At 50.5% G+C, this 23296-nt stretch overlaps 1 protein-coding gene across 4 annotated transcripts in view; it reads right to left on the reverse strand.

Annotated features, from left to right (window-relative positions):
* The window catches only part of LOC120393924 (C-type lectin domain family 4 member F-like), an 83273-nt gene that overhangs the window by 43890 nt on the left and 16087 nt on the right, over positions 1-23296 (reverse strand). Inside the window, exons 1-3 of one of the 4 annotated variants that reach the window (XM_039518384.1) lie at positions 12886-13039; positions 9402-9518; positions 444-551 (exon numbers count right to left, since the gene is read on the reverse strand). The exons of the other annotated variants lie outside the window; for them this stretch is intronic. Of the exons in view, the coding sequence (XP_039374318.1) occupies positions 444-551; positions 9402-9518; positions 12886-12946 (286 nt within the window). The 5' untranslated portion in view covers positions 12947-13039. Of the gene's footprint in view, positions 1-443; positions 552-9401; positions 9519-12885; positions 13040-23296 lie in introns of those variants that run through there. 4 annotated transcript variants of the gene reach the window in all.

Genomic DNA, 23296 nt, shown 5'->3' on the forward strand with positions numbered 1-23296 from the left:
CTTACACCAGGGTCTGAATTCGGCCCTGTGTGTCTCATGAGCTGCATCTGTCCTTCGCGCCAATGCAACCCTGACAATACAGGGGCCAAGGTGAAAACTATGGAGCGAAGGGAGCAACAGAGAAAGGACGGAAGATGGTGACCACTAGGCATCTTGCGCAGGCGCATGGGGTGGATGCAGCCAACCTGCCACTGCCAGGAAGGGAGCTAGGAGGGAGCCTGGAGCAGCCACCCGTCCCTGGGAACAGAGCCTCCGCTGGCAGAGGAAGGTGCAGAGCAGCTGCTCATTAGACAGGGGGATGGGACCACCTGGCAGGGAAGTCTATGGAGGGGAGCAGGAGGATGCCAGGCACCCACCATCCCTGTAGGCAGGAGAGTGCTCAGCTTCCAGGCCAAGGGAGGGGAACTGACCCTGATGCCTAAGACCCTCGTCCTGCGACTTACTGTCTGATCCCTTTGCTGACGCGTCCGAGGCGTTGTCAGGCTGCAGAGAGACTTGGAGCTTCTGCACCGTTTCTTCAACTGCTTGCAGCTTGCTCTGTGCCCGGAGATCTAGAAATCACACGTCTGCAGGTCAGCGACTGAACCGAACTGCGGCTGGAAACCAGCCATGCACCTAGAAGGAACATGCCCCGAGTATGAGCCTGTCCTCTATGACGTCTTTTATTTTAATCTTGGAATGCTCCTGGCACAGCCAAGGCCCCGTTCGGGGCTCTCTCCTGGTACATGTTACACCGTCTTAACGTAGGGCGTCAGCTCCTTGGAGCAGAGAGCTACAAACTCCATCAGAGCAGATTGAGATTAAATCTCACAACAAACTTCCTGACGGTGAGACCACAGGACCATGGAACAGACGCCTCAGGGGGTCATGGAAGCTCCTTCACTGGAGGTTTTCAAAAGGAGGCTGCAGCCGTCTGTCTGGGATGGGTCAGACACAACACATCCTGCATCTTGGCAGGGGTTAGACTAGATGCCCCTGGGCTCCCTTCTCACCCGATGGTTCTGTGATTCTATGACCTCATTTTACTGTGTGTTTGTGCAGCACCTAGCGCTATGGAAAGCTGAACCTGGGTGCAGCTTGTGGCCATCCAAGTGCTGATCCTGACAGCGCTGCTCCTGGTGTGTCTCAGGGGCCTGTCTGCTAACTGGAGGCCCAGACCCTTAGAGGTGTTCAGGCCCCAAACTCCCAGTGATTTCTACGGAAACCAGGAGCCCAAATGCCTCTGAGGATCTGGGCTTGCAGACTAATGGCCAGCTGCTCAGATGGTGTCAATCTGACTTCCGAGGAGCTACTTCGATTTACACCTGCAGAGCATCTGTCCCTAAAAATCAGCCTTCACTCCCCTTAGCGCTGCAGGGCCAACACAGCGATGCCCCAGGGAACCAGCTTCTTTTCCAGCTTGTGCATCATCAACAGGCTTGTGATCTAAATGCTGTCTGCAGAATCTTTCCCACAATCCATCGTACGTCTCTGGCTCCTTTCACGGCAGTAGCTGAGCATCTCACAGTCTTTAATATATTATTTAATGTCGCACAACACCCCTGTGAAGTAGGGAAGTCTCCTCCCCCCGTTTCACAGGTAGAGAACTGAGGCAGAGACAGGTCTCATAGACCTTACAGCCAGAAGGGCCCATCATGATCATAATCTGACCTCCTGCACATCGCAGGTCACAAAACCTCACCCACCCACTCCTGTAATAGTCCCATAACCTTTGGCTGAGTTACTGATTTAAAGACTTCAAGTTACAGAGACTCCACCCTTTACACTAGTTAAAACCTGCAAGTGACCCGTGCCCCAGGCTGCAAAAAATCTCAGGGTCTCTGCCAATCTGATTTGGGGGAAAATTCCTTCCCAACCCCATTGAAAGATGGATCAGGACCTGGTTAAATGGGAGACTACAACGGGTCTTGCTCAAAGGTGAACTGTCAGGCTGGAGGGAGGTTACTAGTGGAGTTCCTCGGGGATCAGTCTTGGGACAAATCTTATTTAACATTTTCATTAACGACCGTGGCACCAAAAGGGGGATTGCGCTACTGAAACTGGTAGATGACACAGAGTTGGGAGGTATTGCCAGCATGGAGGAGGACCGGAATATCATACGAGTAGAGCTAGACGACCTTGAGACCTGGAGTAGTAGAAATGGGATGAAATTCAGTAGTGCAAAGTCATTCACATAGCAATTAACAGAAATATTAATCCCCATCTTCTCCAAGTTGACTCATAATTTCCCATGGGGAACTGTATCAAATGCCCTGAAATCCAGACAGATGAGATCTACCCCATTTCCTTTGTCTAAAAAATCAGTTATCTTCTCAAAGAAAGAGAAAGCTGGTCTGGCATGATCTACCTTTTGTAAAACCGTGTTATATTTCATCCCATTTACTGTTAACCTCTATGCCGCTAACTACTTTCTACTTCCAAAATTGTTCAAAAACCAATTGAGGTCAAACTAAATGGTCTGTAGTTTCCTGGATCACTTCTTTCCTGTTTCTAAAAAATAGGAACTCCATTAGCAATTCTGCAGTCATAGGGTCTGACCCCTGAGTTTATGGATTCACTAAGGCCTGGTCCACACTAAGAAGCGGGGTCGAACTAGGGTACGCAAATTCAGCTACGTGAATAGCGTAGCTGAATTCGAAGTACCCTAGTTCGAACTACTCACCCGTCCAGACGCCGCGGAATCCAAGGTCGACTCCGCTACCGCCTTTTGCAGTGGTGGAGTACCGGAGTCGACCGCGGCGCTTCCAGAGTTCGAACTATCGCGTCCAGATTAGACGCAATAGTTCGAACTCTGAGAAGTCGAACTCACCGCGTCGACCCGGCTGGTAAGTGTAGACTAGCCCTAAAAATCCTTGCTGGTGGACTTGCAACTTCACATGCCAGTTCCTTTAATATTCTTGGATGGAGATTATTCAGTTTGGTCCTATTAAGCTGTTTGAGTTTGACTTCCATCTCAGATGTGGTAATTTCTACTTCCTTATCCTCATTCCCATTAACCAGCCTGTCACTACCCATAAACTCCTCATTCCATTTATTAAAAATGGAGGCAAAGTATTTGTTTAGGCATTTGCCCATGGCTAGATTATCTCCAATCTCCAACACACCCTCATGTCGGGCAGTCCCTTTTTGTTTATATGGCTCTAGAACCGTTTACTGTTGGTTTTAGTTCCCTTTGCAAGGTCCAGCTCTGCTTGGCTCTCAGCAGTTCTCACTTTTCCCTGCACTTTCTGATCTCCAAGACGTGGGTTTCCTTGCTGATCCATCCCATCTTCCATTCCTTGTAGGATTTCTGCTTTCTCTTAATCACCTGTGTGAGATGCTTGTTCATCCAGCCTGGTCCACAACCCTTCCCTAGGAAGTTTTTCCCCTTGCTTGGGATGCAGGCTTCAGAGAGCTTCTGCAACTTGGACTCAAAGTAATTTCAAGCCTCCCCCACTTTCAGATCCTTGAGTCCTTCTGCCCAGTCCATTCCCCTAGTTAATTGCCTTAATATTTTAAAGTTTCCCATTTTGAAAACAAGCCCCCTAGTTGCAGACCTAGTTTTGTTTATCCTTCCATTTAGTTGATACCAAATCAGCTCATGATCACGTGAACCAAGGTTGTCCCCTACAGCCAGTTCTTCTCTGGAGGTCCTTCCTACTCACCAACACTCAGTCTAAAATGGCAGCACCCCTTCTTGGTTTGGTGACTATTTGGTGAAGAAATCTGTCAGCTCTCACAGCCAGGAAAGTTTGGGCCCTACCATTATGATTAGCACTTGTCCTCCGATCTATATCCGGGAAATTAAAGTCTCCCATAATCACACAGCCCAGGAGTATATATTTCATTGAAGGTATTCCAAAGGTCTCTATCTATATCCACATAGGATCCTGGGGGTCTGTAGCAGACCTCAAACACTATCTCAGGGGAGCTTCTGGTAACTTTCTTCTCCAAAGTGATTTTGACCCACACAGTCTCTGATTTATCCGTTCCAGCACTTCTAATCTCTTTACAGTCAGTCTATCTGCTCAGTACTGTAACCCTTCTACCAGGCAGAGTTGACAGCAGCAAGGACCGAGTTCAGTACATAGCGGTTCCCTTTCAACAATACAATGCTCGAACCCCCACCCAAAGACTTGGGAAAATTACACACACACCCCTGGATGCCTCAAAAAAGGGTTCATAAACACAAATCATGAGCCAGAAGACTCACTCCCAAGCAGATGGAGCCGTGTCCTTCCCCCTTTGGTTCTTGAGTCCAGCAACCCAGAAGTCACCCTTCCCACACCCACAGTTTCTGTCCTTGGTCAGTGCAAACCCCCCTCCCCCCCCCGGAGTTCAGAAGTTCATCTGTAGAGTTTACCTCCCAGTCTGGGTGGAAGGGGGGGAGGTATGGGAGGCACCTACATGCTCCACTGCTTGTGTCGCCGGCCGATTGCCAAGCCTCTCCGAGGGGTTCTGCTGCAGTCTTCATCGCGGGCCGCTCCTCTCCATCAGCCATCCTGTTAGCCGCTCCTCTCCGCCAGCTGTCCTGCTACCCACTCACCAATATGTCTTCAGGCCCCCCCACTGCTGAACACAGCTCTCAGTGATTTCAGCCCTTAGTAACTTCAGCTCTTTAGTGATTTCAGCTGATAGCAGGGGAGCCTCAGTGCCGGTGCACCTCTAGCCCAAAGTTGGCCAAATGCTGAGACCTAGATATCAGTGATTCCAGTTCTGCAGCATGTATCAAGACTCCTAATGGAGTCAAAATTAGCATTGTTATTACGCCATGGAGAGAGAAGGAGTCAAAGTGCCTCAGAAGGTGCCCACACTACCAGGTACAAATATTTGTCCTCAGCCGGGGGTCTTGTAGCCAGATGTGGTGTTCCACTCCTTTGGCACATCCCATGTTCCACTCATGCAGTGAGAACACCTTGGATCTTTCGCAAAGCTTCTTCCTCAGGCAATCCTTCCACTCCTCAGACAACGGTGCGTCCCCAAAGTCAAACTTTGCAGGATCCATCGCTGGAACTTCAGCTTCACACTGGGGTCTCACAGTGGTTTCAGGCTCAGAGATGTCTGCAATCTTCTGCTCTGGTTTTACAAGCACATTATGGCTTGTTTCATTAGCAATCAGTATAGTCACCTTTCCCTGGGCTTCAGCAGGTAGGGTTATGACTCCACTGAGAACCAGCACTCCTTTCCGGGAGCCCTCCCTCAGCCGGCTGCTCTACCATTGCTAATGTTCCCTTACTGCCTTTTAGGCAGGTACTCATGACAATCACCTCCTTTTCTGTCATTGCAGGCACCACTAAGGGGTCCAGGCCCACATACTTCAATGCTCCCACCGGTAAATCAGGCATCACTTTTTTTGTGTCTTCAATTTTTCTGTAGGCTGTGGCACAATGAATGCGTATCACCAAAGTGTTCAGGTATTGGTCCCCTGCTCGCTGTCTGCAGTAATCCGCAAGTACCTTAAATAGGCTGGAATTGGTCCCTATTTGCACAGACACATCAGAGACTCCTTTAGGGTCAGGGCATATTAAAGCAGAAGTGTCCACCTCCTGTCTTATCCCAGCGATCTCCTCTGGGAATTCCAGGTGTATTATGACAAAAAGTAGAATTAGTTATAAATATGTCAGCATCAAAGCTGGCAACCTTTGGCACAGGTGAGACTGGTCCCTGAACTTTGGGGAACCAAGGGGAGGAACTATCCACATCACATCACAGGTTTATCCGGCTTCTACAACTGGTTGGTAACCACAGGCTACACCACAACTCGAGGTCATCAAGAGAGCGTAGGTTGGCAGTTTGGGACTGAGATAATCCTTATTCATATATTTAGAAAGTAAGTGTCATAACCCACTAACCTGTAGGAGAAGGGTCCCCATACAATTCTTAGGGTACGGAAACAAGATGTGGGTATAGTAGGTTGGGCCTGAATCAGGATCCTATAAAATACCTTGTAAGCGAGTTCTTGGGGGAGCTTCTTAGTTAGTTCTTTTCTTAAATTTTCTTCTTGTAGCTGCTTTGGACTTAGTTCTTTTCTTCTGTCTATCTATTCTATCTTCTATCACGCCATCAGCTCAGCTTGTTCAGTATAGTATAACTACCCACCATTCCTAACCATTGGGGAAGCCAGCACCATCGTGTAATCAGGCATGCCAGGAGTGAGGCTGGTCCTTCACCTCCTATTACTGGGTTCTCAAGGAAGGGTGTGAGTATGTTAGATTAAGATACTTATAATAGAAATGTTACCACCAGGAGTTCTGGAATTCTTTTACTGTTTTGCAGTTATAAGTTTCATTGCATTCCTTATTTTTATGTTAATGACAATAAAGATTTTATTAATTTGGTATTGTCCTCAGTGTATGCGTTCTTGCCAAGCACCCCAAGAATCCACTCCCAATTCACAACTCTGAGTTTTTGAACTCTGTAGTCTGAATTGGATAAGAATCTATACATCTTCTGGTCAGATGCAATCAGTGGCGAGCCATAAAAACTAACCCATCAAATTCAGGTCAACATATGGGGGAGCACCTTACGTGCTCCGCTTCTCGTGTCGACAGCCAATTGCCACGCCTCTAAGTGGGGTTCTGCTGCAGTTTTCACCGCAGTCCACTCCTCTCTGCCAGCTGTCCTGCTAGCCGCTCCTCTCCACTAGCCATCTGGCTACCCGCTTACCAATATGTCTTCAGGCCCCCCCAACTACTTAACACAACTCTCAGTGATTTCAGCTGTTAGTAAATTCAGCTGTTAGTAGGGGAGCCTCAGTGCTGATGCACCACTAGCCCAAAGTAGATCTAATGCTGAGATCTAGGTATCAGTGATTTCAGCTCTGCAGCATATGTCAAGACTCCAAATGGAGTCAGAATTAGCTCTGTTATTACACCATGGACGGAGAAGGAGACAAAGTGCTGTTTAAGGTCCTCAGACAGGACTTGTCCTACTAGGTACAAACACCTGGGCCCAGCCTCTCTACATTCACTGGGTTATGGAACCCATGTACCTTGCCTAGCGAGTGCTACTTGGTTGAGGGCGAGTCCCTCCATCATAAAAGTTCTACTGTCCTTGATTCACCAGCATAACAACACTTCATTCCTCCTGCCCCAATAACAAAGACACTGGGGGTCCCACAGCAGCCAAAGTGACCATTTAGGCCAGCAGCCCATCATGCTAAGTAGGGCGGGTGTGCCCATGCAAACGAGATCAGCCCCTGAAGTCCTTCTACACAGCTCACCACCAGATGTCAGGGTAGAGCCCATTCTGACTCTGCTTACATCAATATACAACGCTACTGCACCACCTTCACCTTCATTTCTGTCTTTCCTCAACAGCACATACTCTCCATTGTCTGTACTCCAGTCCTGGCTACTATTCCACCATGTTTCTGTTGTTCCTGTAACATTTGGTTACATTAGGATCCTCTTCAGCCTCAGGTCCACATCCCATAACTTAGCTCCCGGCAGACAGCTCACCCTTCTGTTCCCTGGATCAGCTCTGCTGCCAGGCCTGTCCATTCTTCTTAGTAAGGAGTCACCATCACGTAGACCTGCCTCTTCCTGGTGTTGGTGCCATTCTCCAGCCTTCCTCCTGTTCCTTCTGAATGCAAGTCCCCTTGTCTTTTGTTCTCCCTTGTAATCTACTGCAAGTCATCCTCTTTCCTCCCGGGGCTCCGAACTCTGGGTATGTACATTGACTCTTCCCCTCTTCTTGTAGGACTAGCTGCTCTTCTCTGCTTCCTGGCCCTCCCACCTTCTGCTACTCCCTGCTGCAGCCTTCTTCACTTTCCAACTCAGCAAACCTGTTCCTGAGCTATACTTCTCCTTCTCTAGCTGGTCTTTTCCTCTGCCCGGTTCTCATCATCACGTTTCCACTGCCCGCTTTACTCACCCAGCAGTCTCCCCTCCACGTTCTCCAGTCCAGCTTGGATCTGCCAGTCCTGAGTTTTCCCTTCAGCCTCCTCTCACCTTCCCTCCATCATCTGCTCGAATCCCCTTCAAAACTCAACCAGAGTTTCCACCTGCATCTCCAAACCTCGGCTCTTCTCTTCCATCAGCTCTCTCAGGCGGCGCTTCATACAAACAAGCTCTTTTCAGGTACCTGCTCCAGAAACATGTACATCCCGCAGCTTCCACATCTGGTCATCTTCACTGTCTCTTCCATTGCTTGGGTCACTACCACTGCTGCCTCTGTATCTGTCACACCCTTCCTGCCTAAGCGCCTGCCAAGGAGAAAGAAAACCGCACACCACAGAAAAGCAGAACGTCACCGCCCCTCCCCCAAACTCTCCTTACAATCCCGCACGCTAACTCCCCTGTTCCCAGTTGTTTGCTGGCTTCTTTCCCACGGCTTGGCTGCCTTTGTAGGCCCCCTAACCAGGGAAGCCCCTCGCCTGATCTGATGTGATCACAGGCTCTGCATCTCTCAGCGCACGGCCCATACCAGCCTCTGCAACTGAACACCGCAAACCAGCAAACTCTCAAGTACCCAATCGCCAGAGGCGACGCATAGGGGGTGTGTGCAGGGTGAAGCGCCCCCCTGATTTCTGCTTGGCATGCCAGCGGGGAGAGGAGGAAGAGGGCCTGTGTCCTTCTCTCGCTGACGCTGACCCCTGGCACACTCGGCCCCATCCCTGGCAGCCGGGCCCGGGCAGGGAGTGGAGGGGGCAGGACCAGCCACTTCTCATGTCGGCCGCTCAGGGTCTCTGCTCTGTGCAGCGCAGTGGCAGCCTGAGAGAGCCTGGTGGGGAGGTGGCGGGAGCTACCCCATCAAGGCCAGGCTACCAGGGACAGGGGTCGAGCAAGCTGGAGTCCACTGACCCCCCGGCACGTTTCCGGCTCATTCATCCCCTATCCCCAGCAGAAGGGCCCTGGTGGGGGCATCCTGGCCCTGCGCCCCCAGCCAGGCTCTCAGGGAGCTGCTGCACTGCACAGAGCAGTGACCTGGAGCGGCCAGCTTCAGTCGCATGAGAGGCGGCTCCCTCCTGCTCCTCGCCCGGGCCCGGCTGCCAGGGAGATCGGCCGAATGTGCTGGGGGGAGGCGCAGCAGGAGAAGGACAGAGCCCCCCGCAGGTAACTCTGCTGGGGTGGGGAGTGCATGGTGGCCCTGGGCTGGGCGCGGGGGTCGCTGGGCAGAGGTGTTGTCTAACCTGTTCTTAAAAACCTCCCATGATGGGGGTTCCACAGTCTCCCCAGGTGACCTGTGCCAGTGCTGGGCCATCGTTAGACTTAGAAAGTTTGTGCTAGTATCAAACCAGCAGGGCAAGATCTTACAGCTCCATTCAAACTCCCTGGAGCAGGAGATTTATTTGGAGGGACAGACTGGAAACCCGGTCGATATTTGTGCTGAAATGTGGGGGTGCCCCTCCCCTCCAGTCGAGCCAGCTGGCCTGTATGGAAGTTGGCAAACGTTGGGCGTGGAGCTGCAGTTGAACTTACATAGAAGCGTCACAGCAAGGAGGGACGTGGCTAGGGCCAGACTCAGGAGGAGAAGGACTGGAGTGACGATGCCCTGCACCCTGTGCCGCCAAGGGACTGATGTCTTGGAACGGTTTCCTTGAAGGAGAAGAAGAAACGTATCCATGGAAAGTTACAGCTCAAATGCCACTGACCAAGGAAACTACATCCCCCAAATCTAATACCTGCTCAGCCTCCTATTCCCTCATTGTGGTTAACAGCAACAGCGGAATCAGGCCAAATAAGGTCAGAACCGACCAGAACTCGAATGTGAAAAGCGACCCTCCCTAAATCAGGAGTGACTCTAGTGCCAGGCAGGCGTCCTGTGAGAGAGATCTGGGAGCAGGATTTCCCCTCTCCCTAAGCATTTCTTGAGAGGAAAGTTCAGGGATTGTGAAGTCCAGGCCGAAAGGAGTATTGAGAAAAGGAACCTGAAACAAGTTATGAAATATGAATACAACAAGGCAGTGAAATGAGGGGAAATGATTCTTTGCAGGAGAAAAGTGGGGCTGACAGCAGCAGTGTGCTCAGAAGGGCCTTTCTACAGCATCCCTGTCTGATAACCCATCCCCAGGATGCTGGTCTCCTCCCTGCAAGGCAGCCAAGGGGCGAATCATAGGGCAAAGCCAGAAGACTGTGTCTCCCCTGCACATTAAAGGGAGAAGACTAGAGCTGTATTCGAGCCAGGATCTATGTGTAGACAGAAGTAAGTGTGCTCGGTGTGCTCTGGATTTGGTCTCCTCAAGGTGAACGGCAGCTGCTTGGAGACACAAGACTGTCAGATTCTCCTCTCCCTGAAAGTCTCAGCCTGATGCACCCCCTCCCTGTCTGATCTGGGCCTCAGCCATTAGCTCGCGCCGCTCCCCCATGGGGTGTGGTTCCTGGAACCAGCAGACAACACTCAGATGCCCAGATAATCCCCTTAAATTGCAGAAGTGGCTTCTCTCACTCTAACCAAAGGGTGAAGCTGCCTCTTGCTAATGTACTGAGTTTACAGTTCTCAGCCTTTCCTGAAACAGATTCTGGGAGGAGCTTCTCTGTCACCCAGCACAGGCTACATTTCCCTTGTGTTTTCCTTTGTTGCTGCAGAGAGCCTAGCTGAGCTCGGTGCCTACGGCCGCACCCTCCACTTCCGTCAGCCCCGTCTCCCTGCCTGTCTCCTGACCCTTCCTGGGCGTCTTTCATGTGTTCAAATCCAGAACAGCTGCCACACGGCATCTGGATTGCACTGAAACCAAAGGGGATAAACAACCCCCAGAGCAGGCCCTTGTTCAGCTGACACCTGCACAACCAAACGTAAGAACATAAAAACGGCCAGACTGGGTCAGACCAAAGGTCCATCCAGCCCAGTGTCCTGTCTGCCAACAGTGGCCAGTGCCAGGTGCCCCAGAGGGAATGAACAGAACAGGGAATCATCAAGTGATCCAGCCCCTGTCACGCATTCCCAGCTTCTGGCAAACAGAGTCTAGAGATACCATCCCTGTCCTTCCTGGCTAATAGCCATTGATGGACCTATTGGCCATGAACTTATCTAGGTCTTTTTTGTAGTCTGTTATAGTCTTGGCCTTCAGAACATCCTCTGACAAGGAGTTCCACAGACAGACTGTGTGTTGAGTGAAGAAATACTTCCTTTTGTTTGTTTTGCCCTTTTCTGAAACTTTTCCAATTCCAATATATCTTTTTTGAGATGGAGCGACCACTTGTGCACGCAGTATTCAAGATGTAGGTATACTATGCCTTTATATAGAGGCAACATGATATTTTCTGTTTTATTATCTGTCCCTTTCTTAATTATTCCCAACATTCTGTTGGCTTTTTTTGACTGCCGCTGCACATTGAGTGGATGTTTTCATAGAACTATCCACAGTGACTCCAAGATCCCTCTCTTGAGTGGAAACAGCTAAGTTAGACCCCATCATTGTATAGTGTGATGGAGCACGACCGGATGGCTACAGGAAAGTACTGAGGAGCAGGTATGTTAGCTCCAGGCTAAGCAAATCCCTAGTACCATGGGAACCAAAATGGCAGTTGCTCCAGGCTAATCAAGGCACTTGGGGCCAATTAAGAACTTTCTAGAAGGCACCGGAGAGAGCTACATTGATTGGAGCACCTGCAGCCAATCAGGACAGGCTAATCAAGGCACCTGGGGCCAATTAAGAACTTTCTAGAAGGCACCGGAGAGAGCTACATTGATTGGAACACCTGCAGCCAATCAGGACAGGCTAATCAAGGCACCTGGTATAAAAAGGGGCGCTCACTCCAGTCTAGGGAGGAGGAGCCAGAGGAAAGAAGTGTGCATGAGGAGCTGGGAGCAAGAGACACAAGGAACTAAGAACTGAGAGGGGGTACTACTGGAGGATTGAGGAAAACACCACACAATCAAGCAGCATCAGACACCAGGAGGATCCTGTGGTGAGGATAAAGAAGGTGTTTGAAGGAGGCTATGGGGAAGTAGCCCAGGGAGCTGTAGTGGTCAAGCAGCGGTTACAAGTAGCACTATAGAGACTGCTGCAATTCACAGGGCCCTGGGCTGGAACCTGGAGTAGAGGGCGGGCCCGGGTTCCCCCCTAGCCCCGCTACTCCTAATCAGACATAGGAGTAGTTGATCCAGACTGTGGGTTTCATCCAAGGGGAAAACCACTAAGGGGAAGAAATCTGCCAATAAGCGCAGGACCTACTAGAGGAGAGGAGGAACTTTGCCACAACAGTTACAGTTGGGATTATGTTTTCCAAGGTGCATCACTTTGCATTAATCTACACTGAGTTTCATCTGCCATTTTGTTGCCCAGTCACTCAGCCAAAGCCCTGAGAGGGGCCCCTTGTGCTGGGAGCTTTAGGAAAACAGCCTGGCCCTTATCTCAGAACTTCCAACTCCATTTGCTTCTTGTCCTAGAGGAACAAGTTCCCTTCCCCCCCCATCCCCAAGCCCTGGGGACAACCCTTCTCTGCTAACACAGCTACGTCTCCCTGCCCCTGCTCACGGTTAGATGCGTGTGCTCGGGCAGGGAAGGGGCAGAGGGTAAGGAAAGGAGGTGTCACTGTGAAATGGGGGGATGAGAGGGAGCTGGTCCCCAGAGATGGGGGCTGTGAGGATTCGACCCTGGTGATCTCCTCCTGGGACAGGCTGATGGTGGCAGTGAGCTGGGGAGGGGGAGCCTGGCTGGCTTTTATGGCCAGCCCATGGCACTGCGCTGCCCGGCAGGAGGCTGGGATGCTGGGCAGGGACTCCCATCTCTCCCCCTGTGCCCTTCTCCCGTTGGGGACTGGCAGGGGAGAGAACGCACTGGGAAGCACTGACCGAGCACCCTCGCCCACTGCCCGTGGTGCTGTCTGGCCAGCACAAGGCTGAGCTCTGGGGACGTGGTCAGTGGAGCAAGCGGTCGCTGCCCAGGACGCTCTGCAGAGACCACAAAGCCAAGGAGAGGCCAGCGGGAGTCCAGGGTCCGGTGCAGCCTCTTGTGCTTACCTTTGGGCTGGGGAGCAGCTTCCGTCATCGGCATGTTCTCATAGATATTGTCCCTGGCCATTGTCCTGCCTTCACGCTGAGCCGAGCCCCTGATGACTGGCCTGTGGGTCCTTTCTGAAGCCTGCTGGGTTAGAGCCTCCCTCTGACAGCAGCCCTGGCCCAGAAATAGAAATGGGAAGTGATGCCTGGTGGAAAGATGAGGGAAGGAGGGGTAGTGGGAGGTGTGGAGATGAGAGATGGTTGCATGGGGGAGGGCATGGAGGGGAGAGATGGGTGGATGGGGGAAGGAGGCGTGAGGGAAGTGGAAGACAGCGCTCTGTCGGCAGTGCCTGGCCATAGATGCTGGATCTAGGGGGGCTGCCGCACCCCCCGGCTGGAAGCGGTTTCCATCACATGCAGGGTTACAGTTCAGTTCAGTGGCTCTCAGCACCCCATTATTCACATTGTTCCAGCCCCCTGGGCCCAGCCTTTCATGGCCCCCTCTTGCGGGTGGGGCTCTGGCAAGAGCGTAAAGGCATCATCCCCGTGCGCGGCGCGTGCGATTGGCTGTCGGAGGTCGTGCAGCGGAGGGGCTGGGCCTGGGGCAGCCTGGGCCCTCTCCCCTCCTGGGATACCCCCAGCTCCGCCCCAGCCATGGCATCTGCTCTGTGTCCTGGGCCCGCTTGTGTTGTGGGGCCTCCAGCGTCATCCCGCTGAAGCACGGTGAGGGGCAGGCTGGGGGCAGTGTGGGGGCCAGGCCTGTGTTCTGCTCCTTGCCTCCGGACCACGTCACCTTCCCCCTGACCGTGGCACCCTGGGCAGTCACCCACATCGCCCGCCCCGAAGGCCGGCCCTATCCTGGGGCATCCACGACTGTCCAAATCTGCATCTTTTTCCTACGTGGGACCATCCACGGGTGGGAGTTCTGCTGTCCAAAGAGACAGACCCTGCTCACTGCTCCGGCGGTAACATGGGATGAGAGGGGGCACGTGTGGAATCAAAGGTTAGCATGTTACACAAGCACTCCTGGTGAGTACAAGCAGCACTGGCACAAGCAGTAGCCACTTTGTAGCGTAGACACGGCCTCGGTAGCCATCTCTGGGGCTGTACAGGAGGTTTCCAGGAAGTTTGCAGGTTCCACATTCACTGAGAGTGGAGCCGATCAGAGCTCAGGGGGGAAGGTTACAAACATGGGAGCTAGAGACAGTCTCCTCTCAGTGCTTTGGCTGGGTGATTGCGAAATAAAATGGCAGATGAAATTCAATGTTGATAAATGCAGAATAACACACATTGGAAAACATAATCCCAACTATACTTATAACATGATGGAATCTAAATTAGCTGTTTCCACTCAAGAGAGGAATCTTGGAGTCATTGTGGAGAGTTCTATGAAAACATCCACTGAATGTGCAGCGGCAGTCAAAAAAGTGAACAAAATGTTGGGAATCATGAAGAGGGACAGATAATAAAACAGAAAATATCTTATTGCCTCTATATAAATCTCTGGTACACCCACCTCCTGAATACTGCATGCAGATGTGGTTTCCCCATCTCAAAAAAGATATATTGGAATTGGAAAAGGTTCAGAAAAGAGATTAGGAGTATGAAACAACTGCCATATTAGGGGATGGGTTATCAGACAGGGATGCTGTAGAAAGGCCCTTCTGAGCACACTGCTGCTGTCAGCCCCACTTTTCTCCTGCACAGAATAATTTTCTCATTTCACTTCCTCATTGTTTTGATATTTCATAAGTTGTTTCAGGTTCCTTTTCTCACTCCTTTGGGCCTGGACTTCACAAGCCCTGAACTTCCCTCTCAAGAAATGCTTAGGCAGGGGGGAAATCCCGCTCCCAGATCTCTCTCACAGGACGCCTGCCTGGCACTAGAGTCACTCCTGATTTAGGGAGGGTCGCTTTTCAGATTCTCACTCTAAATGTTGATTCAAGCAGGCTGCAGGCTCTTAAGGGCCTTCCACAGTCTAAACATCCCAAGAAGAGGTGATGCTATTTGTGCAGAGGTGCTCAAAAAAATCATTAGGAATCATTAAAAAGGGGATAGAGAATAAGACAGAGAATATATTATTGTCCTTATATAAATCCATGGGATGCCCACATCTCGAATGCTGCGTACAGATGTGGTCTCCTCATCTCAAAAAAAGATATACTGGCACTAGAAAAGTTCAGAGAAGGGCAACTAAAATGATTAGGGGAAAGATTAAAGATGCTAGGACTTTTCAGCTTGGAAAAGAGGAGACTAAGTGGGGATATGATAGAGGTATATAAAATCATCAGTGATGTGGAGAAAGTGGATAAGGAAAAGTTATTTACTTATTCCCATAATACAAGTACTAGGGGTCATCAAATGAAATTAATAGGCAGCAGGTTTAAAATAAATACAAGGAAGTTCTTCTTCACGGAGCACAGAGTCAACTTGTGGAACTCCTTGCCTGAGGAGGTTGTGAAGGCTAGGACTATAACAGCGTTTAAAAGAGAACTGGATAAATTCATGGAGGTTAAGTCCATTAATGGCTATTAGCCAGGATGGGTAAGAATGGTGTCCCTAGCCTCTGTTTCTCCGAGGATGGAGATGGATGGCAGGAGAGAGATCACTTGATCGTTGCCTGTTAGGTCCATTCCCGCTGGGGCACCTGGCACTGGCCACTGTTGGTACACAGGATACTGGGCTAGATGGACCTTTGGTCTGACCCAGTATGGCCGTTCTTATGTTATGTTCTTATTTTAGATTGAGTGTTGGTGAGTAGGAAGGACCTCCAGAGAAGAACTGATCCGGGAAACCACAGACCTTTTAGTCTGACCTCAATTGTATGCTAGATCTTTTAACTAATTTGGAAGGAGAAAGTAGTTAGCGGCATAGAGGTTGTCATAGGTCTCACCCCCACTTAGAGCTGTTGGGTTCCAAAATGGGGACCTGCCTTGGTTTCCCTCTAAACTAAAAGCCTAGTTTAGATCTGGTAAAAGCTGCCACCACCCAATAAGGTACGTGTATTGGGACACAGTCCTTCCCCAAAATCCTTGGGGATCCCAAAAGCCCCAAATCCATGGAGTTCTTACACCCAGGAGAAATAAACCATTCCCCCCTGCTTCCTCCCCTCCCTTTTCCTAGAGAGAGATACCTTGATTCAAACTCCTTGAATCAAACACAGGAGGAACTCTCTCTTCCCCCCTCCCCTTCCCCTGAATTTCCACAAGAGAAGGAATTAACCAAGTCCAAAGAAAAGAAAAGAATTTATTAAAAGAATAAAAAGAAAGTAACTTGTCTCTGTAATCCAAGATGGAACAATACACAGGGTCTAAACTTATTAATCTCTGGAGAGAATCCCCCCCTCCTTTCTTTCTCAGTAAAAGCAAAGTAACAGCAAACAGAAATAAAGAATTTCCTTCAGCAAACACACAATTGCAAATGTAGAAATCAAAATATAAGACTAATCCGCCTTTCTAATTAATACTCACTATTGGATAGTAGGAACTACTCCAGGAGAACTTGGAGACATGACTGGCCTCTCTTAGATCCAAAGAGAGCACGAACAAACCAACAAAGAACACAGACAAAGGCTTCCCTCCACAGAGATTTGAAATTATCCTGTGCCTTGATTGGTCCTCTGGTCAGGTGTTTCTCAGGTTACTGAGCTTGTTAACCCTTTCCAGGTAAAAGAGATCTTAACCCTGATCTGTTTATTTATGACACGCCCCCCAAATTGCAGAAAGTGGGGGAACCACACTGGAGGTGATTTCCTTCTAGAACTTTAAAATAAACAGATTAACAAAACACATGCACTATTACATATACTACTAAGTATGTAAACAACAAGATATTTGACATATAAGAACACCTTTTAACCATTTGACTGGACATACTTGGCAACGTCCTTGCCCATCCCCTCCCAGTGGAAGGACTTCCCCAACCTGTTCTTGGTTTTGTTCACCCCAGAATGACCACTGGGATGTCATGGCCCAAGCTTAAGAGCTTGTCCCGGTACTTAGTTGGAACTACCAACTGTTTTTGAGGATTCTGGTCTTTCTGGTGTCCACCAGAAAGAATCTTGTTATATAAAAGTCCTTGTTTTACAACAAACTGGGATCGATTAGAAGAGCTGAGAGGCGGTGGGTTGCTCCGTGCCGCCGCCCAAGCTTTCTTGAGGCTGTCATCGGCTTCCTGCTTAGTCTGGAACTGTTCCCTTGAGGTTGGAGACACTAGTTCCTCCGTAGACTGTGGACTTGGGCTGGGTCCCTCTGGAAGCGATGTAGGTGATGAGGTTGTTTCCGTTGACTGTGAACCGCTCTCCGCTGGTGCAAAAGGTGATATTTCAGGCTCTGGCTGAGCCTCTTGGGTAGAGTTGTCTGCTGCTTCTGCCAGTTTAGGCTCGTTGGTGCCCCCTGGCGCTGGTTCTGCCGCTGGTTGCTCTTCCAGTTCTGGTCCTGGGACTGGATGTACTATGGCTGCTGTAGTTGTTGGCATGGGATCCGGTTCCACCACCTCTGTCTGGGTCTCTGGTAACACAGACGGGGCCCTGGTGGACGGCTCAGGGACAGGGATGGGAGTGGAAGCTTGTCTGGCCTGACTGCGGGTGACCACTCCCCCCCTCTTGGCCAGCTGCACATGGTTGGCCAAGTCTTCCCCCAGTAGCATGGGGATGGAATAATTGTTATAGACAGCAAAAGTCCACTTTCCTGACCAGTCCTTGTACTGGTCTTCAGGGATGCTGTACCCATGGCAGGTCCTTTTAAAATTTTTAAGAAGGCCTCAGTGTCCTCACCTGCCATGTAGGTGGGAAATTTCTTGGGATGGGGAACAGTGCCTGGAGAAGGATTGTTAGGGTTGGCTGGAACATTTGGGTTAGCTCTTGCTAATCCCAGGGCCTGCTGGTGGGCCTCCCTCTGGAGCTCCAACGCCCTCCTGTGGTCAGCCTCTGTGGCTTGTTGCTTCTCCAGCTCTCTCTTGTGGTCAGCTGTTTGACTGGTACTCATGTCTTTGTGCTTTTTGGTGCTGGCCACACCCCTCTGCAGTCAGTGAATTCTCTGTGTGGCTTGCTGGTGTTGCTTTCGGCCACACCACTCTGCAGTCAGTGAACTGGTTACCCCAATTCCTACCCCTTTCTATTCCCGGAGAGACTGAATAGAAAAGAAACAAAAACTTTTCATTTGCAAATGTGGTGCTGTTTGTTTGCTGGCTCACAAGAAACTAGAAAATCTGGTTTGGTAACTTGCAAACTGCTAAGTACCCTCTCAGTAGGTGTCCCTTCTAACAAAAGCCTTGTTAGAAAACCCTACACCTCCTTTTCCTCAAGCTGCTTGTCCAAGCAACCAGAAAGAAAAACTGCTTCCAACAAAGCCTACTGGAAAACTTAATTCCCTCCAGCCAACCTTGCTGAAGATTCCTTCTAACAATACTAGTTAGAAACTGAATACTTGTAACCCCCCGCTCTTCTCTCAGGTTGCTTTCCTGCTCTAGAAGAAGAGAATAGCTCTCTTCAGCTTAGCCCAGCTGAAAAAAAAACTCCTTCAAAGAAAGCCAGTTAGAAAACCTTGTCTGTTTGCCTTCGGGGTATCTCTCCCTCCTAACTTGCAGTCCTGCTTTAGGAGAAGAGAATAGCAATGGCTCTCTGGTTCACAAAAATCTCTCACCGCTGCCCACCATGTCATAGGTCTCACCCCCACTTAGAGCTGTTGGGTTCCAAAATGGGGACCTGCCTTGGTTTCCCTCTAAACTAAAATCCTAGTTTAGATCTGGTAAAAGCTGCCACCACCCAATAAGGTACGTGTATTGGGACACAGTCCTTCCCCAAAATCCTTGGGATCCCAAAGGGGAGGAGGGAGGCATCCATCTGTAGTTGGATCCCAGTATCTCTCCGAGGACAAGGGAGGGGGAGGAAGCAGGGGAATGGTTTATTTCTCCTAGGTGTAAGAACTCCATGGATTTGGGGCTCTTGGGATCCCCAAGGATTTTGGGGAAGGACTGTGTCCCAATACACGTACATTATTGGGTGGTGGCAGCTTTTACCAGATCTAAACTAGGATTTAAGTTTAGAAGAATTCATGCAGGTCCCCATATTGGAACCCAACAGCTCAAAGTGGGGGTGAGACCTATGACAGAGGTTAACGGTAAATGGGATGAAATATAACACGATTTTACAAAAGGTAGATCATGCCAAACCAGCCTTGTCTTTCTTTGAGAAGATAACTGATTTTCTAGACAAAGGAAATGAGGTAGATCTCATCTATATGGATTTCAGGGCATTTGATACAGTTCCACATGGGAAATTATGAGTCAACTTGGAGAAGATGGGGATTAATATTGCTGTTAATCCCTACGTGCATGACTTTGCACGACTGAATTTCATTCCATTTCTACTACTCCAGGTATCAAGGTCGTCCAGCTCTACTCGTAGGATATTCCGCTTCTCCTCCATGTTGGCAATACCTCCCAACTTTGTGTCATCTCTTTCATTTCATTTAGCGCACTCCCGTTTTTGTGCCAAGGTCTTTAATGAAAGATTTGTCCCAAGCCCGATCCCTGAGGAACTCCACAAGTAACCTCCCTCCAGCCTGACAGTTCACCTTTGAGCATGGCCTGTTGTAGTCTCCCATTTAACTGGGTGCTGATCCACCTTTCAATGGGATCGGAAAGGAATTTTCCCCCAAATCAGATTGGCGAGACCCTGGGGTTATTTGTCGTCCTCTGCAGCCTGGGATATGGGTCACTTGCAGGTTTGAACTAGTGTAAATGGTGGATTCTCTGTAAATTGAAGCCTTTAGATCATGGTTTGAGGACTTCAGTAACTCAGCCAGTGGTTATGGGACTATTAAAGGAGTGAGTGGGTGATGTTCTGTGGCCTGCAGGAGGTCAGATTATGATCATGATGGGCCCTTCTGGCTGTAAGGTCTATGAGACCTGTCTCTGCCTCAGTTCTCTACCTGTGAAACGAGGGGAGGAGACTTCACTACTTCACAGGAGTGTTGTGCGACATTAAATAATATATTAAAGGCGGTGAGCTGCTCAGCTACTGCTGTGAAAGGAGCCAGAGACGTACGATGGATTGTGGGAAAGATTCTGCAGGCAGCACTTAGATCACAGGTCTGTTGATGATGCACAAGCTGGAAGAGAAGCTGTCTCCCTGGGGCATCGCTGTGTTGACCCTGCAGCACTAAGGGGAGTGAAGGCTGATTTTTAGGGACAGATGCTCTGCAGATGGAAATCGAAGTAGCTCCTCTGAAGTCAGATTGACACCGTCTGAGCAGCTGGCCATTAGTCTGCAAGCCCAGATCCTCAGAGGCATTTGGGCTCCTGGTTTCCATAGAAATCACTGGGAGTTTGGGGCCTGAACACTTCTAAGGGTCTGGGCCTCCAGTTAGCAGACAGGCCCCTGAGACACACCAGGAGTGGAGCTGTCAGGATTGTTAATAAGCACTTCGATGGCCACAGTGCCCAGAAGCTGCACCCTGGTCCTTCTTTCCATAGCGCTAGGTGCTGCACAAACACACAGTAAAATGAGGTCATAGAATCCCAGAACCATCGGGTGAGAAGGGACCCCAGGGGCATCTAGTCTAACCCCTGCCAAGATGCAGGATTTCTTGTGTCTGAAACATCCCACACAGACGGCTCCAGCCTCCTATTGAAAACCTCCCATGAAAGAGCTTCCACAACCTCCCGAGGCGTCTCAATCGGCTCTGGAGTTTGTAGCTCCCTGCTCCAAGGTGCTGATGCCCTCCTATTTCTTCTCTGCCCGTGGCTGGTCTCCAGCCGCAGTTCGGTTCAGTCGCTGACCTGCAGACGTGTGATTTCTAGATCTCCGGGCACAGAGCAAGCTGCAAGCGGTTGAAGAAGCGGCGCAGAAGCTCCAAGTCTCTCTGCAGCCTGACAACGCCTCGGACGCGTCAGCAAAGGGATCGGACAGTAAGTCGCAGGACGAGGGTCTTAGGCATCAGGGTGGGGTCAGTTCCCCTCCCCTGACCTGGAAGCTGAGCACTCTCCTGCCTACAGGGATGGTGGGTGCCTGGCATCCTTCTGCTCCCCTCCATAGACTTCCCTGCCAGGTGGTCCCGTCCCCCGTCTAACAAGCTGCTGCTCTTCACCTTCCTCTGCCAGCGGAGGCTCTGTTCCCAGGGACGGGTGGCTGCTCCAGGCTCCCTCCTAGCTCCCTTCCTGGCAGTGGCAGGCTGGCTGCATCCGCCACATGCTCCTGCGCAGGACGCCTAGTGGTCACCATCTTCCGTCCTTTCACTGTTGCTCCCTTCGCTCCATAGTCTTCACCTTGGCCCCTGTATTGTCAGGGTTGCATTGGCGAGTAAGACGGATGCAGCTCATGAGACACACAGGGCCGAATTCAGACCCTGCTGTAAGCAGGATGTCAGTGGAGCTGCACTCGTGGGTGTCCATTTGCCCCCCAGTCCCTGAGCCCTCCCTCTGCAGCTCCAATAATTTGGGTACCTGCCACAGTCCCATTGCTGGAGGCAGCGCGCCCCCTTGTGGCCACATGTCACAACTGTCTGTCTGTCTGGCACAGGGCTGCACATACAAACCCGTCCATGGATCAGGTTATTCAGCGTCCAGTCAGAAAATGGGCCTGAACTAAACCCCGGCACAGAACTCGCCTGAACGCTGGGCTGTTCAAAATCCGGGCCTGGAGCCCGGGGCCAGGGCTCGGGGCCATGGATGTTCTTGCAGCCCCAGCTCTGCCCCATGCTGCAGGGGACCCGCTCACAGCTCACAAGGGGGGAGCGATTGGGAAGAGGTGGCTGGGGAGATTGGGGGGACAGGGCTAGAATTCAGGAGAGCTGGGGTCAATTCCCAGCTCTGCTGCAAACTTCCTGTGTGATCTTGGGCACCTCTCCCTGCACCTCAGTTCCCCATCAGTAAAATCATCCTTTATTTCTCTCACCTCGGGTCTATTCTGACTGTGAGCTGTTGAGAGCAGGGACTGTCCTCTCCTGTCCGTAAAGCGCCTGGCACACAGGGGCCTGCAGATGCTGCTCTACCGCACGTGCTGATAATCAAGTGTTCTGCATCTCCACTGACGTCGCTGTGACTTTCTTCTAGGTCTGCAGCTATTGGATGAAGTGCAGGCAGGACTCCAGATGCTGAAAGCCCAGCTGGGTAACATCAGTGCAGCATATAGAGAAATCCAGATCCGGGTGGGTAACATCAGTGCAGCGTATGGAGAAATCCAGATCTGTTTCTCCTGGTGCTGAGGATGAACGGAGGATTTCAGGCTCCCAGGCTGACAACACAGCGCCTTTCACCAGCACCGAGTTCTCTTCCATTAAAGATCACCTGTGCCCACACCGTGGTGATCGGTGTGGAGTTAAATTACACCCTAGGCCTTGTTAGCAAAATGGGAGCACCCAGCTATCAGCTCTTTTAGATGCTCCAGACCTGTCAGGTCACAGGCAGAAAGTGATCCTGGCATTTCAGCGTATGGGGCGTTACTTTCAGAACCATCCCTGAGCCAGTGCCCCCGGCAGCGTGTTGTGGGAGGTGCCAAAGTGCAAAAGACTCAAGACCTTCACCACTTATGATCATTTAAAGACGCTGATACAGAACCAGGGGATGTTCCACTTTGGGCAGCTACATTCCCCCTCCTGAACTCTCCCTCCCAGCTCAGCTGCACAGTGAGTCTCCCCTTTCCCATTACAGCCGTGCTGCTCTGCACTGGGACCAGTGCCCATGCTCCAGCCCAGATGCAGCTGCATTTCAGTGCTGGGGGAATGACCCCGTGGTGTCTGCTTTCTGCAGCGCTCTATGGGATCCATCATGTGTCCACAAAAGCTGCTTATTGTGATGCTGGAGAATCAGGATTCAGAAGCTCCCTGGGCTGGGGGCAGCTGAAGGGCAGGGGAAATGCAGCACTAGAAACCCTGCGCTCCCTGCATGTGTCCCTGTGACTTTAGCCCGGGTGTCTCACCTCAGTCTCTGCTCCTAGGTGATGTGCTGACAAAGCTCCCCAGGGGCTGGAGGTTTTACGGTGGGAACCTCTATTACTTTTCACAAGAAAGGAAGTTGTGGGACGAGGCCTGTGACGTTATGAGTGTGATATAATATCTCATTGAAAGGTGACAGGGCCAGAAAGAGTTAATTAACTCATAGACTGACCTGACCCATGGGTGAACCTTGAGGACTGGTTAGGAAGGTATGTAAATGACTAGAGCTTTGAAATGCAAGTCTGCATTGTTAGAGGTAGAAGGGGAGATGTTTGCTCAGGTCTTGTGATGTCAGCAAACAAGTCTTGTCCATTGCTAGAGTTTTAATTCAAAGATCAAAAAAGGAATATTAACATTTATGATGATACTTGAGTGAAATAGTATTATTGTCTATGTGTCTCTTTGAAGGTTGTGCTAACCTGTATCTGAACTGTTTAATGGATAAATTACTCTGTGCTAATTGCCAGGATGTTTGGGAGAAGGAGAGTTGAGCCTAT

This window comes from Mauremys reevesii, unplaced genomic scaffold (genome assembly GCF_016161935.1).
Source record: "Mauremys reevesii isolate NIE-2019 unplaced genomic scaffold, ASM1616193v1 Contig38, whole genome shotgun sequence".
Classification (NCBI taxonomy): Eukaryota; Metazoa; Chordata; order Testudines; family Geoemydidae; genus Mauremys; species Mauremys reevesii.